Source organism: Simochromis diagramma, unplaced genomic scaffold (genome assembly GCF_900408965.1).
Source record: "Simochromis diagramma unplaced genomic scaffold, fSimDia1.1 OVJJ01000320.1, whole genome shotgun sequence".
Classification (NCBI taxonomy): Eukaryota; Metazoa; Chordata; class Actinopteri; order Cichliformes; family Cichlidae; genus Simochromis; species Simochromis diagramma.
In genome coordinates this window covers 6,477,931-6,498,841 of record NW_024386773.1, presented here as the reverse complement: position 1 = coordinate 6,498,841, position 20,911 = coordinate 6,477,931, and the positions used below count along the sequence as shown (strand labels likewise).

The following is a 20,911-nucleotide window of genomic DNA, read 5'->3' as shown; positions in this document are numbered from 1 at the left end:
GTCTACAGATTACATGTGAATGAGTAGGTTGTATAAATATATGTACATATTCCAGATGAACATGTGGGATTGAGCAGGAGGACATTAGAAATAGGACAACTGTTGTTACAGTCTGTGTGGGATGGCAATATTAAATTTCCCTTTTGCACTTTGGCAACACGTGGGGGCTGGCATGAGGTGTGTGTGTGCTGTCAGCTGCCTGGCAGACAGAGCCCATCGCCCTACTATTGAAGAGTTTCTGCATTGCTGTCATTCCTGCTGTGGGTAGCTGATAGCACCACTAAAAGGTAAGACAGAGCCACTCTGTGCTTTCCACAGACCGGCCTACTACATTTACAGTAAGTTTAGTTTGATAGTGGATATAATGTTAGTGATGACATCCTATTTTTATGTTATATATTTATGATCTGTGGATTGTGCATAGTCACCGAATTTACAGGCTGGTATTACTTGTCTGACAAGGTAAGCGATAAATGTTGTCCTTGTTTAATTATTCATGATCAAAGTGTTTCATTATCACTCTTGGCCTGGTCTCTGGGGTGTAATTCAGTATCACAGCACTATCGAAAGCTTTTTAAAGTAATGTGATTTTGTAGTCTTAAAAAAAGGCCGTTCCAAGAACAAACTAAAGGATTGTTGTTATTCATGTACTCTGTTCCCAGATGGCAGGAGGAATCTTCAACAACTTGGGCAGTCTGTGTAAAGTGGATTGTGCTAATGTTCACCCCTTGATGTGTCACCTGTGTCATGAGCAGTACCAGTCCCCATGTTTATTGGACTGCTACCACATCTTTTGTGCCCGCTGCTTGAGAGGTCGGACTATTGACAATCGCCTCAGCTGCCCCCTCTGTGGGTAAGAGAGGGCACTTTGAAGTTCGTCATGGTCAAATTAGACTATGAAAGTATAAGTCAAACATGGTGTTTTAGTATGTGCTTAGGAGACCTGAGCCTCCACATCACACCAAAGTGAATGACTTGTGGTTTTGGTGGCTTAAAGACACTCTCATTTTGAATTACAACCTTACACAATTTACAGCAACATTACTTATATTTTGTATTAGAAAGTTGAGTAAAACTGTCAAAATATGATAAAAGCTGGATTCTTATAATAAAATATAAGTTTACTTCTTGAAAACACCTCAAGGATTTTGGGCAGCGCTGCTCAACAGGATTGGTTCCATGTAAATTGTGCAGGAGACTGAAGAAGAACATCAAGTCTCACTGTTTTGTTTTTTAGGGCGCTGCTATGACCCACTGCTGGCCCGGTGTGGGTAGGGCAGAACTGAGTGGCTGGAGCAGCTGCAGGGTCAACCCAGTCTCTTATTTAGCCCTTGGCCCCAATACGCAAAGGGGCTGCAACTTCCATGAAGCCATGTCACAAAGCAAACAAAGCATACCGGTATTTGGCAGCAGTGCTAACAGCTTAGGACAATCAAAAGAAGTCACATGATAGCAGTCCATTTAATATCTTATTAAGGAATGACCCGTGGTTCACAGTCACCTTCAGATCTGCAGTGTTAACTTTCCCTCATCAAAGCATGGGTCCATAGAAAAGGTCCTCTGATGCACAGTATCAGTCTTATTCTACTGTGTCAGAACGCATATGACTTTGTCTTATCTGAATCAGATATAGTGGTGATGAATTGGAGAGTATTTTAATTATTCTGAGATGATTTCTACTTTCTTGTAGTTTCAAACCCGGAACTGCTTTAAAAAACCAAAACATTGTATATCAAATTCCTCTGGGTTTATATCTGAATTTATATTGATTCTTTACACATACCCATATTACACTGCCAATGAGGTAGGTGAATTTATTAAAATACAATTCCCTTGAAAAATTAATGACTGTGGAACCCCACATCTAACTTCCTCAGAGCTAGTTTAACTGTCATGAGGTGCATCAGATTATATAGTCAACAGTAAAAGTCAAAGTAATACCAACACATATGTTTTTACATATTGGATCTGTTTTTTTACAGTAATAACACAGTGGGCACAAAGCCACTCTGCTCTGCTGTCTGAGCTCAGGATACAGGGGCCCACTGTCTGGCAGCTATTTCCATCAGCTAACAGCTGCTCACTCAAGAACCACATAATCTAGGAACTCACAACTCTATTAGTAGAACACAATGGATCCCTGTTGCTATGAAAACTAGATAAAATGTTCATAGTGGAGGCAAGAAGAGCAATATTTAAGTCAAACGGGCCTGTGCAGATGTGGTAATATAACAAAAACTGGTTACATGTGGTCGTACAGCACTTGGGTTTCAATCTGCATGTACAGTGTTTTTATAACCGTCTAACCCAGTTTCCTACACGTGATTCAACCCAGTCCTGTATTTATTTCTTTAAAAACGGGACTGGGTTGAATCACGTGTAGGAAACTGGTTTAGAGGGTTCTAAAAACACTTTATTTAAACAATAAAAAAAAAAAAAAAAATCAGTGAAACAAGTTTTGGGGTCTACAACTAGGCTTAAAAAGGTGTATGAAAATAAGACACTTTCTTACCAAGGTAGTAATTTTATTCAGTATTAATTAGATGTAAGGTAATTTAATTGGTTTATAGTCAACTAATCGCTCTTCAGTTCAAATTGATTTCTTAATCAAACATAAACACTCCAATTCAACCTTTGAAATTAGAAATTTGCTGCAGTTTCTTCCATGTCAGTTAATACTGGGCAAATAGGATATTTTACGCTGTAAAAAAATAAATATTGATAATCTCTAAACAAATAAGTTTAAAATGTTGTGTTCAAGGTACAATAAATTGAGAACACTACCAAAAAATGAGTGAAGTGAGAATTTGTATTTCAGACTCAAGGCAATGACAAAAAGTAAAATTCAGCTTTCAGAGTCAAATCTGCCAAATCAAAGAGCAGAGCCAAACTGCCAATTAAATACCAGTATTTGGAGGATGGCACACTTACAGGTGTCAAAATAAATACATTTGTCACACAGAAAGTGGCCCAATAAAAGGAAAACCTCACTTTAATCTGAGTAAATGCAGTGCCATCTTCAGGGATTTCACAAGAATGCACTAAGTCATCAAGGATGTACGATTAACAACAGCATTTTAATGTGTTATTATACAACTTATTATATGCCTTTTATTTTTAAAGTACATTTAGAAAACTTGGAATTCTTCTCATTGATCAACATACCAATGAAAGGGAGTATTCACCCAGTGTTTAACTTAAAATGAGTCAAAGTGGCCGAAAATATGGAGCAACTTAATTATACTGGGATTTCTTTTGGACATTAATTAGCACAGATAAACTCATTCAGTCCCTCCAGGTACTGCTGGCACATTATTTTTCTCTTCATAATTCTCAGTCTTCATGTCATTCAGTCCCAGCTCTTCATTCTGTTGAAACGAGCGGGCGTACTTCTCAACAGTCATCTCGGGATCTGGCTCCGGAGCGTAGACATTCTGTAAATAGCTGTTCCCTGCAGGGTCATCAAGGATGACATGGACATCGAGTTCTCCTACAATGATCTTGTCTATTTTCTCTCCAAACTCACGCAGCTTCTGTATCCGATCTGCAGTGCTGCTGTCCCCACAGATGAAGGGGTTTTTGGAGACAGTCAGGTCTTTGATGTCTTTCAGCAGGCCCTCAAGAGTTGTGAACTTCCCACCCAGGGCTGCCATTCCCAGCTCGAATTCCAGCTCTGGAATGATGACGGCGCACGTCTCTGACTTCAGCAAATCTCGGGTCATGTCTGAAGGATCGGTGATGTGCAGGGTGATCTTGGTGCCAAGCGCCTCTGTCGCTCCACCTGATTTCACCTCATTGGTCCGATGGCCACAGCTGTCACAGTTAGTGGCCATGATGATTACCTCCTTGAAGTGGGGGATCTGGACCAGTTTCATGTTGGTTGAGGCTGGTGCGTTGCACTCGGGACAGTTAGTGTTGAATGTCAGAACTTCATTTCTCATCGTCTCCAGGTCGTTGCCAGCTGGTTCCTCATCCAGGTCATCATCTGCCTTTATTCCCAGCTGTATATCCTGCTGGACTGTCCGCTTGAAGAAGGCTACTGTGAGAGCCTCATCTTTTTGCGGTGCTACAGGATTTTCCACAAAACTGTTCCCAGATGGATCCTCAATCACCAGGGTGAACTCATTTTCAACCTCTTTTAGCTTCCTGAGCTTCTGAATGAATTCTTCTATCTTCTCAGCCACCTCAGGATGTGTGGCTCGCCTCACAACCTGGTCTTGCTCCAATCCTGCGACTGCTCTGTCTAAAAGACCCTCAATGGTAGACAGAGAGCCCTTCTGAGTGAAGGCAGGGATTTCAAAATCCAGCTCGGGGATCCTTGTGGTCGCGCTGTCTGCTTTTACAACCTCCCGGTTTAGGTCCTCTTTTGTTTTGACTTTAAGCGTGTAACACACGCCTTGCTCTTGAATCCGACCCGCAGACTGGATTTCAGTGTTTGTCCAGCCACAGTTGGCGCAGCTGAAGGAGCTCAGAATTATTTCTTTAAAGAAAGGGATTTTGGTCAGAAGCAAACGTGTTGTACCGTTCTTGTAGCAGTTCATACACAGGCTCTCAATCTCAGTGGGCTGCCAGTCGTCGTCGTCTGCGCTAATATCCTTGAAAACGCTGCCACCTCGAACATGTTCCTCTGAAATAACAGACATGTTTAACGCTGACTATAACGTCGCTTTGTAGACAAGGTTACACACGCTGTCGTTTTCCCTACAGAGATAGCTCTTGCTAGAAATTTCCAGATAACACACCACCAAACCTCCGCTACAGCGCACGTTTATTTGACAGAGTCTTCCGCTTTCTCTTCTTCGGCGGTGACGGCGGCAGTGTTTAGGTCTCCAGTGCTGCCCCCTCAGGCTTGCTGCAATACTGCACCAAAATATTTGAAAGGTTTTTATTCTTCTTCATGGAGACAAGCTCGTTTTGCAATTTTCTTTCTTTCTTTTTAAAAAAATTATTTCTGTCTTATATTATGTGTGATTTTGTTATATTTTTGCAGATCACTGGAAATATCTATCTATCTATCTATCTATCTATCTATCTATCTATCTATCTATCTATCTATCTATCTATCTATCTATCTATCTATCTATGAAGAAAGATAGATATGAGATATAAGATATGAGAAAATGTTAGTCCTTTGAAAAAAGCGCTACCCCCCCCCCCCAGTGTTTTAGAAAACACTGTGACAGGGGTGTGTTTACTCTCTGCTGCATCACATTAAAAGCTACTTTTAGATGCTCCATTATTCACAAGGGGTCACCACAGTTGGTAGCTCCACATTTTTGATTTAGCAGATTTTGTGCAAAATGGAATGGATCTTTTGCATGTTATACAGATTTTAAATTACTATGTGTTGAATCACAGCCTCCTGTAAAAACACTGTCACGATTTGCAAACTGATGAATCTGTCTGGTGTAGTTTAGAAAAGCAAATTATTCTCTGCTATAGACTGACAGTCAGGCCCTTTTTTATTGCATTTTTTTTTTAGAATGCCCTATATGTTATGAGTGGATGAGCTGCATATTACTGTGTCGTTATTGTTTTAGTGATTCCCAGCAGGAGTGAACTTGAAAATTCACAAAATACTGTTTGTAGATAACTTTCATGATTCCTCTTAACATATTTTTTTAAGCTGTTTGTCTTTGCCACAGATACCCATCTATAGTAAAAGGGAATAATAGCCTCCCACCAGAGGACCGTCTTCTGAAGTTTCTTGTTGACAACAATGCAGATGCTGAGGAGGCGGTGCAGTGTGCCAATTGTGACCAAGAAAGCAACAAAAAGGTACTGATCTAACAGACCAACATTAATTCATGTTAAATGAGCCCATGGATAACTAGAAAATTACCTGCATTCTCTTAAAGACTTCCAATTCTTTAGTCTTTATTATGACAGGAAAGCCAGGAGAAAGGCATGCAGTAAATGGCCTCAAAGCTCACTTGAACCCAGGAGTAAATAGCCTCCTGGGTTCAAGGGGCTGAATTCTTAATTTCTGCAGGAGTGTTTGTAGAACTTCAAAAATTTTCACTTCAGCTTTTCAGTTTTAATTTTTTGATGTTTCATTTGCAATTTTAATGCTGCTCACATTCTTCCTATAATATATGTTCTCTAAATGAAAGTCTAAATGACCACTGAGTACAACAGTGAAAATTTTAATATAAAACATATTCATAAATCTTTTAAAACATTCTTAAATATTCTTATTTATACAGGACACAGGGGTGATGTACTACTGTAACACTTGCAGCCAGCCATTGTGCGCCACCTGCAGGGAGCTGACACACAAGGCCAGAATGTTTTCCCACCATGAGATTGTGTCCTTGGCCAAACGCACCAAAGCCAAACACAGGAAATGCTGTGAGTGCCACCTGTAATTTACTCCAGAAGAATTACTCACCTACGAGGCTCAATTACACCTGTGTAGAAACATGTTCATAAGAACTGTAGTTATTCCAGCGCTGTGGCTGAATTTTCCTGGCTACATGTTAATCATACTCTCACATGCAGTGGTGGGTAATTTTTAAAAGCAGCATAAAAAGGAGTGGTGTTAACACCCCAGTCAGTATGAGTGTGGTCTTTAAATTTAATCAGCAACCTGTGTCTGTATTATGAACCTTACTTGTTACATACAGCCCACTAGAATAACAGAATAGCAGTACTTTAACTCTGGCACTCCTGTGAGCTGAAGTTAAAAGGCGTCTGTGTCTCCGCAGCTCTCCACGAGGAACCTTACATCCTATTCTCTACAGAGAATAAGTCTATGCTTTGCATCAAATGCTTCAGGGACATGCAAGTGTGAGTGAACCCGCTGCATAAAATTTATGATTGTCAGAACTTCTCTTCTCTTCTCTTCTCTTCTCTTCTCTTCTCTTCTCTTCTCTTCTCTTCTCTTCTCTTCTCTTCTCCATGCTAATTCAGGTGTGTTTTTGTTTTTCCCCAGGGAGAGTCGGAGTCACTGCATTGATATTGAAACTGCTTACATGCAGGGGTGTGAGATGTTGGACCAAGCTGTGCTGGTGAGAGAGTCCTGTTTGTTCATCTACATATTCATGACACTCAAGGCAAAAAAAAAAAAAAAAGCATTATGAATAATTCAGGTACTATGAAGTGTTGATAATAATGTGAGATGCGGTGCAGGTGTTCCCAAAATTTGTTTAGCTCGTTAAAATAACATTTTAATTTGTGCTTCTATTTGACTGCCCATTTTTTGGGCTTACCAAGAAAAGCTTGCATGCCCAAAGTCTATAGAACTGTAGAGTCATATATGTGACATTTTCAAGTAATAAAGTATTTCCAGTATGTCCATCCATTTTTTGCCACTTATCCTGGTCCAGATTATAGGACAAGCACTTCAAGCATAGTTCCTCAGACCTCTATCTTCCCTGTAACACGCCTCCACCATCATAACTAAGACTGTAAAGAGATGTTTTCATCAAGGCATCTGAGAGACATCATCTCTTATGTTCTGGTTCATAAGATCAGATCCATCCTAGTCAGATATCAAAACCACCATTGGATCAGGAGGTGCACAGGCTCTACTGTGAGTAGAGGTCTTATCAGTCTGCTGCTCTATTCTTCCTTCACATATTAACAAAACCCGAAGATACTTAAACTCCCAACTCCTCTTGCCTCAGGTCTGATCCCCAGCCTGGCTGAGAAACCATGTCCTCAGGCTTGAAGGTGCTTGGGGACATATTTCAGAAATAAGGGCGGTTGTTGTGTTTTGTGTGCTTTACCTGGAACTGGGCAATAAAAAAAACAGCTACACTAAACCAGTCCAAATCTCGAGGACTTTATTAAGTATATCTGTACAATCAAGTGCTACAATCAATTGAACGATCTTGCATTCCCTGAAATAAAAGATGATTCCCATTCATTAAGTTGTTAAAAAGCTCACGATTGTCACCAAGCGCTCTTTTCCCTCTGTAGGTGGTAAAGGAACTGCAAACTTCAACTGGAGAGGCGATCCTTCTGCTGAGAGCTATGCTAGGAGAAGTGTGTCTGAACGTGGAGGAAGAAGAGAACGCAATCTGCAGTCTGTTCAACAGTTTGCAGGTCACATATTGATCTGGTTTTATTCAGCTGCTGTTGTTTATCCTCCCCAGCCAACTGTAGGAAAAGAAAACTGCGTACACAAATATTTGTTTGAATGTGTTGACAGTGTTTGAGTCTAGCTCTGATGATGACGCATCAGAATGTTTAAACACTGTAACCACAACAGGCGCTGTGATGACAGGTGTGGTGAGGTGTAAAGATGTTAAAATGATCCCTTAGCTTTAGAAAAAGGGTTATTGCCCTGTCCTCTTCTTTGAATCTTAAAATTGTTTACTGGAAAAAGATCCAACTGTCTCTAAACGTCTGTCTATAGAAATATTTTTGGGTTTAAAGTGAATGCAGAGATCATCTCTAACACCAAATGTTTTTTATTATGTTCACATGATCCATTGGGTTACCAGGATTTAATGTGTCAGGTCTGCTTAGATTAAATTAGTTGCAGAGAAGTGGACTAATCTGGACTAACTGAATGGCTGTCAGATAGTTTGCTTAGATTTAACCATCTGCCTTAATCATCTTCTTCACAGAAATAACACATGGCACATTCTGGCACCATTAGCACTGCTTGGCCACTGGATGTCTCTGTTAACCTAATTGTGAGAGAAGAGTGAATTTTATTTGCAAAATGCACAATCAAACAGAACAGAAAGCACACTGTGGATTTTACATGTTGAAAATTAATGTTAGAGACCTCAAGGCTATTTTACGGTGGATAAAAGAGTCTGTTTTCTCTTTTCTGATCTGACAGGAAAAACTAGAAGAGAGGAAGAAGATCCTGTTAAAAGCAGCTCAAAGGTAAAAACCACATTTATAAAGAGTTAGCTTTCTTACATTGTTCCACACAGTTTGTGTCATAATATTTACGAAGCTGAATGCCATTATCCACTGTCACTGTATGACTTGGTACCCTTTTCCATTGTATCATGCTGCATTGTGCACAGGGTGATAAATAGCAGTGCCCTGTGTGCTCTGGAATAATCTCTGTCCGCACCGAACACCTTTTCTTGGATTTTCGTCAAAGCATGGAGCTGAATTTAAACCACTTCAGTAGGATTATATGTTTGCAGCTTGTGTCTGCATCCATTCAATGAAAACAAGGCCAACTGAAAAGTGTTGGAAAACAAATATATGATATGTAAATCACAGACTTACTGAAGTCTATAATATCAACAAAAGCAACTGCTCCGGGAAAGCCTAGAAGCTGTCTGTAGATTTTCTACATTTTGCATTAAAACAGAACATATTTACGACGACTGACGGGTCAAGTGAAAATATATAATACACTGTCTTGAGAATATTATCTTTTCTTTCCCACTTTGCTATTTACTTTTTAGCTGCTTGCTTGTGCAGAACTTTTGTTTCTCAAACTATTTAACATTGACTCTATGCCACGAAAATAATTACAAATAGATTTATATTAGAATCAGTAAACTTTGATTAAATGCCACTGTTGCAGCTAATTAGTACGTTGGTTCAATTAACTGCACGTCAGGTAAAATTTATGAAAGACTAATGGCTTATCACCAACTGATGATAAACTCGCAAACTTAAATTTGTGTTTATCCAGGTTTTTATTTTGTCTGGAAAACATTGCAAGCACTTTTGCTCGCCGCTCCAAGCACTCCATGTGTACGTGTGCATGATTGAATGGGAACAATTTTATGTATTTGAGTGGGTGAGTGTATGAAGTTGCACTCTGTGGGGATCTTTAATGAGATTTTTTGTGGCCGGTGTCCTCCATCTCTTTCTGTCTCCCTCTTGCCTGGAAGCCAGCCAGCGGCTGCCTTCCCGGAAGGGCGTTAAAGGCTATTTATGTCAGGCTTTGTGTATCTGAGCCGGCATCTGTGCTTGTGTGTTTGTTACAAGAGAAGACAGATAGATTAGCTCCTGGAAATATGGAGTATGTTGTTTGCGGTTGCATCTCCTGAGCTGATTCCTCTGTGTATTGTGGCAAGCGTGAATGTGAAGGTGTAGTCTTACATATTTGTGCATTTGTGTGTTTGCAGCCAACATGAAGAGAAGGAGAAAGCACTGAAGGAGCAACTGTCACACCTTACTGCACTCCTACCTACCCTCCAGGTTAAGTGCTGTAAAGTAGACAAATGTTTCTGTTTCTCCACATCTATCAGACCTTGAAAGAAAATACTCGGTCCCTAATAAATTAAGAGTACACACAGAACAACATAAAAATACTCAATTAAGAGAACTAGTAAAAGAATGAGTAAAAATGCAAAATATGAGCAAAAAGTACTTGAATTACCTGATTGTACTGCAATAATGCAGTGAATAAAGTATAAAAATCTGTCTGCATATAATTCTAATAATAAATCAACTTATTATGATCTGTTTTGATTTAACTAAGACATATTCAATTAGTCAGTGTTGAGCTGTGGTTACAAATGAATCAAATGCTGAGATTTTATCAAAGTTGCAGGTTTCTAAGTGGATACACAAGATGCCCCTTCAGTGTCAATCCCATCATGCACTGGGCTGTGGCAATTGTGTGACGAGTATCACTCCCACCTGGTCACATATTAACACTTGTCACATTTTAAAGGCACTGGATACAATCTAACAAATTAAATACAAGAAACCTTGTAAAAAAACAACAACAACAAAAACCTTCCTTTATAAATACAGTTTAATACTATCAAGGCTGTATCTGCACAAAAATATTGACATAAATGTAATGTAAACTTTTATAGTGTAATACAATGTTTAAAATCATTAATTCAGAAAGGTTGTGATGATTATTATTTATTATTTCATCTTCATAATACATTTAGTGGTTAAAATGCTAAATACAGCAGCACTCCAATTTGTGGTGCAAAAACTCGGGTAAAAGCTGTAAAAGCTGACGTTGTGTCACATATTGTGAAAGCCAACCAAATAGAATCTGTTTATGGAAAATTACATCACAAAACTAAAGGAAAACAGTAATAAAGAAATAAAAACAGTACGGTGGTAACAAAACAGCTGATAGCAAACGATAAAGATTATAAAGTAAACAATACATCACTATTTTTTACAACAAGGAACTACTCGTGTTTAACTGTATCTGAACTGGGAAAATTCTTCGACTGTTAAGGCTCTGGGTTTCTCTTTTTAAACATTCTGGGTTAGAATTTCATCCCATTACACATTCTTTTTTTTAACTTAACAAAACAGTTTATGTTTCAAAAACAAATCAAGCAGCCAATGAAAGCAACAGTAAAAAAACAAAACAGCTAATAGGTTATTTCAGTAGATTTGTATTATATAGATCTGTATATATTTGCATATTTCTTCTTCTTGCATCTGTTTTTTTTTTACTCTAATCTTTAACTTTTCATCCTTAAAGGTCCACCTTGTCACCTGTTCAGCCTTCCTCAGCTCGGCTAACAAGTTTGAGTTTTTGGATATGGGCTATGTAAGTATAGCAAAAACTGGGTGAACAGAAACTGTGATCCATGTCCATAATTTTGAAAGTATTTTAGTATTTTTTGCAATAAAGTAAAACAGCCCTTCAGTATAAGATGTACAAAAGTAACAGTGAATGAGTGAGTATGGAAGAAGAAGCATGGATTAATAACAGGAGATTGCCCTGTCTGCTGCGTACACAAAGGGCTCTGCTCTTTCTGGGGAAGTTTTCTTGGCAAGAGAAAAGTTGCAGTATTAGCTGCACTGAATAGGCTTTTAAATAGATGAGGTCCACAGTGTCTTGGGGAGGTGAAACAGGTCACTGAATCACACCTGGATGTTCTTGCGTACACAGCAACTCATGGAGAGGCTGAAGAGGATTGTGAAGCTCCCTCATCGACTGAAACCAGTGCAGAGCAGCAAAGTAAGTAGGAACAGCATTCATTCAGACATAGAAAAGGTTACACTGAGAAAGCGATCCACTGGAGCCTTTAGTTGTTATTCTTTTTTAGTCAGAACTACTTTTTCTTTTATATAATGTTTTTGGCCTTTTAACGCGCACTATATTTGTTTATTAATAAGCGACACAACACAGTTTGTCTGCGGATCTCTGATAGCTTAATGCAACAGATTAAATAAGGAAGAGAAATAGCTGGCAAAACGACAGAAGCACAGAGGACACACGATAAATGAATCAGAACAAAACATGGGCTAACAAATTACCCAGAATTTTACATCGGCACACTAAACATAGCAAAGGACTAAGTAAGTACACTCCAGCAAGCAAGGCTAAGATGTTTTTGTGTTATATGTGGAAATACATAACATAAATGCTGCAGACAGCAATAAACATCACTCATACAGGAAGAGCTATTAAAACTTATTATTAAAAGCCACTTGGTTAAACAGATAGATTATAATCTAGGAAAGCAAAAAGAAATATGTAACACATCTTGGGTGAGGCATTTAATCATCTCAAGGCAACTGGAGAGCTTCAGTATGTAGATTCGTGAACTCAAAAGACATTTCCTGGTTTGGTGAAGATTCACATAATTTTTAATCTCATAAATCCAATCAGCAAAGCAGACAGCAGGAGGTGTGTCTACGAGAAAATATATCTGCAGTGTTTCTGCCATTTGTGTCTCTATATCTGTAATCATAATATTTAAAGCAACAGATACATGCTAACAAATATATCTCATATAAAAAAATCTATGATGGAGACATGGGTGTTATGATTGTATTATCCACAGATGCATTTTCAAATAAGTTGTATAATCTTAAAGTACTTTGTTTGATATTTCTTTGTACTTTGTGCTATTTATTTCTTTTTTTTTAACCCGAATAAGGCTGAGTGACATTATCTCTGCTCTCCATTAGATCAACACAGAGTACAGAAGTGAGTTTGCTCGCTGTCTAGAGCCTCTGCTGCAGATAGGACCACGCTGCCCTCCTTCTGTCACTGGTTCCACAAGTGCTGCAATACGGTAAGATCATTTGGCTTAGAACCACTTTAAATGTAATCACTAACTGATCCCTTCCTGTGAGTTTTATTTTTACATTGTTCTTTCACCAACTGAATATTTCCACGGCATCTTTTGTATTCTTCCAAGTAAACAAAAGTCTGGGCAGAAAATTTCACACTTGTGAAGCATCCAAACTCAAAATCCCCAAATGTTTTGCAAGTGCACATGGACTGCAGTGAGACAAAAGGAGGCGCCGTGCTGACTGCCACTATGGCAGTTATTTCATCTGTCTGTAAGCTCTGTACGCTGATATATTTATGTAACTCACCTTGTCATGTGGAGGCTGGACAGGAGGCCCTTCGTCCTGTATTAAAAAGGTCTGGTTGTGCCGTGGCCAGATAACATTCAGGAGAAGGATGCATGAGTGGTTTTCCTCAAGCTGTAATCATATTAAGTCAACAGTAAATATGACACATCAATCAATCGGTACTTTATTTATATAGCACATTTATAGACCAGAGGTACACCAAAGTGCTTCTCAATAGTAAAATATGAAATAAAATTAATTATACATTGTAATTACATTACAATGACACATGCCGCTACCCATAAAAATACGAAGAGTTCAGTCCTCTCTTGTTTTGCTTTATGTCATTATCCACATACACAAACTCCCCTGATCATTTTCTTTCCACATCAGTGTCTCGCAACTGTTCACAGGTCCTTAAGCCCACCCACTAATGCCAACATACTGACAACTCTCCTTTGCAATTTAGTTAACGCCCTGCCAATGCAAGATGCAAAGTAGGTAGGGATTGGTGGTCAGTCGGCCGCCTGGCACTATTTTTATCCCGGTTTCACAGAACTCTCTCGGATTCATCTGTAAGTTGGCATGCAGGGGCCGCCCGACCGTTTTGTTCCAGACCGTTGATGTCACTGTTTTAGCACGGGCGAAGTCTTTAACTGGCGTCACTACTGGGAGGACAGGGGCTGGATGTTCAGAGGATAACGTGTAGAGCAGACAGAGAAATACATGTTTCAGACAAGTTTGCTGTTGCATCAGCTCTGGACAAAGAGGCAGGAGTAAGAGGCCACCAGGTTGCAGGTAATTTCTTTTCTTTTTGAGTATATAACATATACCTTAACTTGCATTGTAAGCCCAGAATATTTATTTAACTTTTGGAGTTATCTTTAAGTCACCACTGCTGTGTAGATTTGACTAAATTTGTTTATGAATCAGAGCCTGGCTTTAGCACTCGTGGGTACATTTCCATTGAAGCCTGTGGCACTGTATGGCAGCGGTTACACAAGGTGCTTGACTGATCAGTCTTCGAACTTCACTTTGTACCTCAATTCAGAAACAGAGGAATAAATGAGCTTTTCTTTACCATATGGTAGTTCAAAATAACACCCACATGGTGTAGCCTGTTACTCAGCTGAATGTGCTGTTGTGTCTGAATGCTTCTAATGCAGGATGCAAAGCAAGCAGAGATTGGTGGACAGCCAGCTGGCTGGTCCTATTTTTATCATAATTTCACAGAACAGAAGCTCAGTGAAGTCGTACATGTAAGTTCTTTCATGCAAAGAATGCTGCTGCTTTAGTACTGTCAAAGTCTTTAATCAGCTGTGTTGAGACACAGCCTGGATTTTTGGAGATGGGAACGTGAGAGTAATCCATTCACACATCACCCACCACAAAACGCCTTTCTGGTTGTTTATGCTGTTTTAGGCATGAAGCCAAAATTATGGTCCTACCAGGACCCAGATAAAAGCAGGTTTAGTTGCGCTACCACATGCTGTGCTTGCATACCTTTATACTTTCAGAGAAGTGATGACAATAAGACGCTACTCTTTTGAGTGACAGCAGTTATGTTGATTTACTCATGACCGCACTCATGATAGTGACAACTTCGAAACAGTTCCTCTGCGGATTTACTGTGGCTGTCTGTCTTTTTTTCTGTGGTTAGTTTTTAATATGAACAGCAGCAGATGGTCTGCTTTGTCCAAATTTTGCAGTATTTTATGGAAAGAAAATGTAAAAATGTATGTTTGTCACCAAAGACATTAGTGAGATATAGTGGATACTTGATTTTGGTAGCTTACATATCTGTACTTTCATACTTTCTAAATTCAATTCAGTTTTATTTATACAGCGCCAAATCACAACAACAGTCACCTCAAGGTGCTTTATATTGGAAGGTAGACCTTACAATAATAAATCTAAGTGACTGATGAGGTTACATGTTTAAAACTTTGAGTTACAATTGGCACGGCTTACAAAGTACCAAGGAAGAAGAAGCAAAGAGGAGACTTTATAAATTAGTCTAACTTATACATTTTGAATATGCTTTAAAAATGTGTAGCATGATAAAGTTATAACACAAAATAAGAATGAAAGAGAAATAGAACCAAAAATGGACTATATTTGCATGAGGTAAATTTTGTAAATGTTCCAGACTCTCTTGACTTTCTGGCACAGTTTTTGATTTAATTATTTCACCAAAACACACAAAATCTATAATAAATTATGTAAACATATTATAGGTTTTGACTTATTAACTAATTTGACTGTTAAGAATAGAATTTTGTTTTTAATATAAGATATTGTGGTAATATATTTTGTCCTGTCTCTTCAGGCTCCAGTCCCCTCTCACTGTGTCTTGTCGCTCCCCGTCGCTCAGTGAGATGCCCCTGGGCTCGGCGTTTGGGCGAAGGCCCACCTCTCACCGCAACATCTGCACTAAGGTTCTTTTGGCCGAGGGCAGGGAAACACCCTTCACCGAGCACTGCCGCAATTATGAGAACGCCTACAGGGTGAGCTGATATGTGTGACCTGTAATATTGTGGATTCACCTTCAGGATTTGTGGTAATTACCCAATCCTTAGGCCCAAAAATATTTTAGTTAGCACAATTAATTATACTTACACCAAGGAGTAAGAGGTTTAAAGGTGCTTCTTTTCTTAAGATGATGGTTACAAGAGAATCTTACAGCTACTTAAATATAAAAAAGATGTTTTGTTGTTTTTAGTAGGCTTTTGTAATCAGTAGAAAATAGGGTATATTAGTTATAAAGATAAATGAAATATTTTACCATTTTATATTTACTTTATAAATCACCTGAATTTGGATGCACTGAGATACTGAGATACGCAACAGTACACGAGGAGCCCACAAAGTAAAGCAGTGAAACACAGCAGCATAAATTCCACCAGGAGATCATTTTCAACTTGTGTAGTGAGCAGTAAGTTTTTCATGCTCAGCTGCACTTCACAGGCATCTGTACACCCATCATTTTGAAGGAAAGTTCTTACAGGTTGCCCTATATATGTGCATGTCTGTGTGTTTATAGTCTCTGCAGACAGAGATGCAGAATCTGAAGGACCAGGTCCAGGAGCTGCACAGAGATTTGACCAAACACCACTCCATCATCAACACAGATAAAATGGGGGAGATCCTGGACAGATCGCTACACATTGACAGTCAGATAGCTGCCCAGTACTCCACAGTAGAAACTATGAGAGTCATGTTTGAAGAGGTGCGCCAGGTGATACCTGACATTTAGTATGTTCTTGCCTCTGCCAGGCACTTCTGATTAAAACCTATCAACATTTGTGCTTGATTGGTACCTCTAGCTAAATATTACATATTAACAAGCTAGTTTTCACCCATTTGTCATAAATGTAGACTACAGGGAATGCAAACAGAAGAAAAAAGAAAACTGCAAATGCCAATGTATCCCTTGAGTGAACCAACTGCAGTTCCTGCAACATTTTGCTCTGTGAGAATCAGCTTACTTTGCACCTTTTCTTTGCAGATGTGGGATGAGACTTTTCAGAGGGTCACGAATGAGCAGGAGATCTATGAAGGTTTGTCCCCAATAATGACAACAAAAATTCAAATTTAAAGAATCTTTTTTTAATAGGTCTAATTAACTTTGTTTACTGACTGCAGCCCAGCTTCAGGACCTGATGCAGCTGAAGCAGGAGAACTCTTACCTCACCACCATCGCTAGACAGATCAGCCCCTACATCCTGTCCATTGCTAAAGTGAAAGAGAGACTTGAGCCCAGGTGTTGTATTAAGAAAGTGGATGACTACAATGTCTGGCAACACAGAGGCAGCTCTCACTGATAGTTAACAAAGTTTGGCTCAATCTGCCGCAAAAAACAGCCCCCAACTATAAAATTTTTATTTTGAAATACAACACGATACAGCCTCGTTACTCAAACACGAAAGCTCCACCAAAAATAATCAGCTTTCAGAAAGTAAGTAAATTATAAAGAGTGAAAGTAACACAATGTCCATAAAAGTCTTTCATCCACAAATTTATGCAAGAAATGTCTGGGTGCAATGATTCAGTGATTACATAAAGACAGAGAGCACGATCTCCTAAAATATAAAGTATTGGACACACATACTAATGCAAAACCTTGACATTTATTCACAGTGAATGTAGACGTGTATCGTTATCCCCACTACATGCAAAACATTTGTGACCTATTTTTTTTTTAAAGAAACAAACAGGCTTATTAGGAAAGGCTGTGGCTAGAGTTATGTTGTGTTTGTGTGTGATTATTTTGGTAATCATCTCTTAAAATGTGTCTCGCAGGTTTCAAGGGCCCAAAGAGCACCTCGATGACCGCACCGAGACGATGCTAAAAATCTATGAAGACAGCACAATGACAAAAGACTGTCAAGAAAGGTATTGATATTTGCTGTGATTAACAGAGGGTTTCTCTAGCTGAAGACTCATGTTAAGTAGAAACTGTCAGCTAGAATAAAAGAGCTGCCACACAGCATGAAAGATTTTGTTTGTTTTGTGAATAAGAGATTATATGTACTTTAATTTAAAGACTTCAAACCTCAGGAAAAATTCTTCAGTCTCTGAGGATTTTTTTCTGCCTTTGATGCAAAGGTTTGAGTGATTGAGGGAACTTTTTGTGTGGGGTTTGTGGTTTTTTTGTTCATTTGTAGAACTAACCCCCCACCCCCCCCCACCCCACACACACACACACACACACACACACACAAGAAACATTTAAATGTTTATGTCTTGTTTCATCACTCTTATTAGAATGACATATAAAAGTAAAAATCAAACAATTATCTGTATTTCTGTTTATGTTCACCCAAAATGTTGTAATATATGCTGTTAAATGTAGTCACTGGCATCAAAAAGATTTATGTGTTTGGTTTTACGGTGAGCATTGTCATTTATTTTCATTCACAGTGACAACCAGACTTGTGTCAAAGACAGAGACAAGAACAGCCGCCCACTGATGCTCGAGGGAGAATCCTGTCAAGACCCGCCGTACAGGCAGGCAGAGGGGCCCCACAGAGGCGTCCAGCGGCAATGAGATGCCTTCATAAACACCAACTCATTGCACCAGCGTGCTTTAATTCAGCCATGACATGCACAGGATGGGATGTGACTCTCATGGCTGTCCACACCATGACATTTTCTCAGCAGCAGGAAGCTGTCAACAGCTCCAAGGTGAGCGCTGGGATTGACACTAAGTGGATGTACACGGAGGCCAAGGACTCACACCTGTCAGAGCCTGACTTACAGGACCTCCTTATTCAATGTGGACAAATACAACAATATCATAAAGAGCTGTCATGGGATTCATTAACAAAAGTGAATAAGGTGACGTTTCTGGATTGCCTTTTGTTGCTCTGTTTGTGTTGTTGCTGTTAGAATGATGAGTACACTGAGACTGTGAATTATCGCTCTGTCTGGGTTTTTTTTACAGTGTGTGGAATTGCATTTTCTGGTATCTATTCTTTGCATAAAACATTTCCTGTGGAGGCTGATGATGGATGACTGCCTGGGTCCGATTACCCAGAAGACCGTTGAACCGGCGTGACAGCACAGATGAAACACAGCAAATGCAATGATGTGTGTGTCATTCTTGGTGTCAGCTGAGGTCACATGTTGATGTGTGTCATGTGTATCATCTCGTGCATCGGCGTAACGTAAAATGGGGCAGTCTATTCCAGGATTGTGTGTGGAGCTTTTTTTTTTTGCCTGCAGTTTCAACATCCACATGCAAAAAGCAGAAGAGCTGTAATGGCAGAGGTGTGTGAATGTTACTGGCCTTGCCTTAACCTCCATCTCCTGCTAGCTTTTTCCAACATCATACTCATCCCCAATATGCCAGCCAACTAAGGCTTTCTGTAGTGCTGCATGAAATATATTCCTCTTGGTTTGCCTCTGGACTTCATCACAGATAAGTGTCAGCGGCATGCTTTAAGGTGTTTGCCCTGCAGGAAAGCGGTAGAAAACTTTTACTTGTTCTCCTGCCCTTCTTTCTCCCTTGTATCTTTTCTTAATTAATCACGCTGGCATGTTAAACAAATCCCATGATAAAACTGACAAGACTTGGCTTATGAAAGTATTTACATTTCACTGAAAAGGCTGGGTGATCTAGAGGGGCTTCCACGCAGTATATTACCAGAACAATTTGAATTTTAAATCACTTTAGGTGAGACCGTCAAGGAGTGTAAATGATGTTGTTTCAAAGGACTTTTAATCTGCCAAGAAAAACAACATAGTTGAGTAATACAGAGCTTCACACTAAGTAGTAATTCAAGGTGAAACCTCCACACCTGCTACCAGCACAGAAACTATTCTGGGCACAGGTACGGATAATAATGAGGAGCCAGACTGATGGTTTGAGCAAACAGAAGGACAAGGTTATTTACATTACACCGGAGAAGCTAAAGTGGGTTTATTCAGAGCCACCACTTCAGAGGAAATATTGGGGTCACATTGGCCTTAAGGAACAGTCTTGCTCTGCAGAAGAGTCAGAGGTGCAAATTCATTAAAAATACATTTGTGACAGCAGAGTAACAAATGGCTGTGCTTCTGCTCTGGTCCTGTACTTCCTCCCTCTGGTCATTCATCATCTGCACTCATCCAAATACAAGGCTCATGTTCACTATTCATTATTCTCTCTCTCCCCCTAAGAGTTGTGCTTCCTCACCTACTGTAGGTTGGGCGGGGGATAAAACCAAAGGCCATTTTACATCATGAAAAAAAAAAATCAATATTTTTGAGGGGCATTAATACCACATTTGGATGGAAAGTTTAAAGAGAGATGGTTCTCTTTTGACTGCAAAAGACAGAGCACTCCTCTGTGCCATTTATTTTACTGGAAGTGCTCGTATAGACACTAACAGGATATGGTGCCTTCACAACTCCATTTTTTAAATGTTCAAACCCTAATCAACATGTAATTGAGAAAAAAAGCATTAAAGATGGAAGAGAAGGAAAAGATAAAATGAAAGTTTAATGATTCAGGAGAAATTGGGTCAGGGAAGAAATTTAAATGTATGACAATAAGATGAATGCAGTTAGTGCAAATAGAGCAGATTAAGAATAAAACCACATGGTTTTATAATGAGGGTGAAAATACAGTTAAAAGTCTTAATTATGCTGCATACAGAAGTGCACTTAATATGAAAACACAACTCTAATTAGCTCTAAAAATTAGCTGGCTGGAAATGGTTTGACAGGTTAATTTGTTAAAATGTGCTATTATATTTGAATGGATTACAGTTACAAAGATCATATGAGAGCAATGGAAATTTTCCACAAAGGATTAACAAGTTAACAGAAATAAATAAATAAGAATACCTGTTTCTGAATCACAGTCATGGGAAGTCTGTTCAGGCACTGATGCCCTTGGACTGCCCTAATAAATTACACATTAATCTGACTGTAATACTTGGTCCCAGTGAAATGTTAAAGGAATAAACATTTTAGGAAAATTATTAACAGACTTTCTAGTGGAGACCTAGATAAGAAGAGTAATATCTCCATGTCTGAGGCTTGTAGTGTAACCTAGTTGAGTTGGAAAAGGGTATGGCAGCCTGCGTAGTGAGAATATTTGAATATTCTGTAAGATTAAAGCATAGACTATATATAAAAGATGGTTTCTCCACATTTCAGAGCCTCAGTATTAGGATTTTAGGACATGTAGAGATGATCCACT

The 20,911-nt window shown here is 39.1% G+C and overlaps 2 protein-coding genes across 3 annotated transcripts; one reads left to right on the top strand and one right to left on the bottom strand.

Annotated features, from left to right (window-relative positions):
- On the top strand, positions 1 to 20,690 carry rnf207a (ring finger protein 207a). Of its 2 annotated transcripts, none has more exons than XM_040005374.1 (18): positions 1 to 287; positions 663 to 853; positions 5,646 to 5,778; positions 6,207 to 6,351; positions 6,708 to 6,789; positions 6,935 to 7,010; positions 7,924 to 8,049; positions 8,798 to 8,844; positions 10,056 to 10,128; positions 11,390 to 11,458; positions 11,804 to 11,872; positions 12,829 to 12,935; positions 15,551 to 15,728; positions 16,265 to 16,450; positions 16,730 to 16,781; positions 16,867 to 16,984; positions 17,524 to 17,616; positions 18,145 to 20,690. In XM_040005374.1, the coding sequence occupies exons 2-18, from the start codon at positions 663 to 665 to the stop codon at positions 18,269 to 18,271; spliced, it is 1,872 nt and encodes a 623-aa protein (XP_039861308.1). In that variant the 5' UTR covers positions 1 to 287; the 3' UTR covers positions 18,272 to 20,690. The 2 variants fall into 2 exon arrangements, with proteins under 2 accessions (XP_039861308.1, XP_039861299.1); XM_040005365.1 differs by lacking the exon at positions 1 to 287 and adding an exon at positions 305 to 462.
- On the bottom strand, positions 2,509 to 4,799 carry zpr1 (ZPR1 zinc finger). Its single transcript, XM_040005386.1, has one exon. The coding sequence runs from the start codon at positions 4,641 to 4,643 to the stop codon at positions 3,282 to 3,284; it is 1,362 nt and encodes a 453-aa protein (XP_039861320.1). The 5' UTR covers positions 4,644 to 4,799; the 3' UTR covers positions 2,509 to 3,281.
- Positions 20,691 to 20,911: the final 221 nt, after the last annotated feature.